General features: G+C 64.3%; 1 protein-coding gene across 1 annotated transcript in view; it reads right to left on the bottom strand.

Annotated features, from left to right (window-relative positions):
• Positions 1-1576, bottom strand: part of PIK3C2B (phosphatidylinositol-4-phosphate 3-kinase catalytic subunit type 2 beta) — a 23826-nt gene that overhangs the window by 8660 nt on the left and 13590 nt on the right. Inside the window, exon 8 of the mRNA XM_033519851.1 lies at positions 1105-1317. Coding sequence (XP_033375742.1) covers positions 1105-1317 — 213 coding nt within the window. The remainder of the gene's footprint in view (positions 1-1104; positions 1318-1576) is intronic.

Below are 1576 nucleotides of genomic sequence, written 5' to 3'. Positions count from 1 at the left end.
TCCAGAGGTTTGGAAAGGGGTGAGGTTTACCCGGCTCACCAGAACCCCTAAATCCTGCCCCAAGGATGGGAAAAGGGGGACAGAACGGGGACATTTCCCCCTCCCCCGATGTCCCCAGCACCATATGGCACGGCGCATTCCGGCACACGGGGGGGCCCTGCCATGTGGCAGGTGCCGAGCGACAATCCGGGCAGGGCTGCGACAATCCGGGCAGGGCTGCGACAATCCGGGCAGGGCTGCGGGGCGCGGGGGTCAGGGGCTGGCGGCATTTCCCAGGCTCGCCGCTTTGTTCGGAGCCACTCACCAAGGGGAATACATTAAGGACAAGGACAAAGGCGAGGGGTCCCCGGAGGGGCGGCTCTGCCGGCGCCGCTGTCGCCACCCCCCGGTCCCCTCCCGGTCCCCTCCCGGTCCCCCCCGCGCCGGGCACGGGCACGGAGGAGCGGAACAAAGGGGCTGGCGCGGGGCCGCCGCGTGGGGCCATCTGTCACCTCCCCCGGGTGGCACGGTGGCCTCGGCAGGAGCCAGCCCGGCCCGGGCTGCGGCGACATCCTGCCCTGCCTGGCAGTGCCAGCATTCCCGGGAATGTGCTGGGATTTTGGGGTGTCCCAGTGCCAGCATTCCCGAGAATGTGCTGGGATTTTGGGGTGTCCCAGTGTCCACGTTCCCAGGAACACGATGGGATTTTGGGGTGTCCCAGTGCTGGCATTCCCGGGAATGTGCTGGGATTTTGGGGTGTCCCAGTGCCAGTGATCTCAGGAACACAATGGGATTTTGGGGTGTCACAGTGCCAGAGATCCTGGGAATGTGCTGGGATTTTGGGGTGCCCCAGTGTCCACGTTCCCAGGAACACAATGGGATTTTGGGGTGTCCCAGGCACACAGCGGGACTTTGCGACATCCCAGGAGCTGGAATCCCCTCCCCTCACATCCCACAATCCACAACCACTCCCTCCCCCACCCTCAACCCCCAATATCCCCATTTTACCCCCACTCCCTCCCCGGGGACCCTCAGACCGCCTCACCCCTTGTCCCCAACATTCCCGGGAACACCTGGGATACGAACAACACCCGGAAAGGCGCGGGGTAGCGGGGAGCGGCTCACCTGGCGGCCCAGGTGATGGGGATGCGGTGGGTGGCGTAGACGGTGAAGGCCAGCGGGCAGGTGAGCAGCCTCGCCTCCTGCGCCGCGCCCAGCTCGCGGCTCCCGGGCGCGGCCGTCTGGAAATCCGCGTTGAAGGTGCTGCAGTAGAGCTCCACCAGGTTGAGGATGGCGGCCGTCAGGCTCTCCACGATCCTCTCTGCGGGAAAGGCGGATCTGGTGGTCCCTCAGGGATCTGTGGATCCCTCGGGGATCCGGCGGTTCCTCGGGGAAATGTGGGCAGGGATCCGTGAATCCTTCAGGGATTGTTTAATCCCTCAGGGAAACACGGGCAGGGATCCATTGATCCCTCGGGGATCCATCAATCCCTCAGGGAAACAGGGGCAGGGATCCATCAATCCCTCAGGGATCTATCAATTCCTTGGGGATCCATCAATCCCTCAGGGATCCATCAATCCCTCAGGGATCCATCAAT

The sequence above is a fragment of the Parus major genome, chromosome 26 (genome assembly GCF_001522545.3).
Source record: "Parus major isolate Abel chromosome 26, Parus_major1.1, whole genome shotgun sequence".
Taxonomy (NCBI): Eukaryota; Metazoa; Chordata; class Aves; order Passeriformes; family Paridae; genus Parus; species Parus major.
Note: the sequence above shows the minus strand (reverse complement) of the source record. Positions and strands in the feature narration are given on the sequence as shown.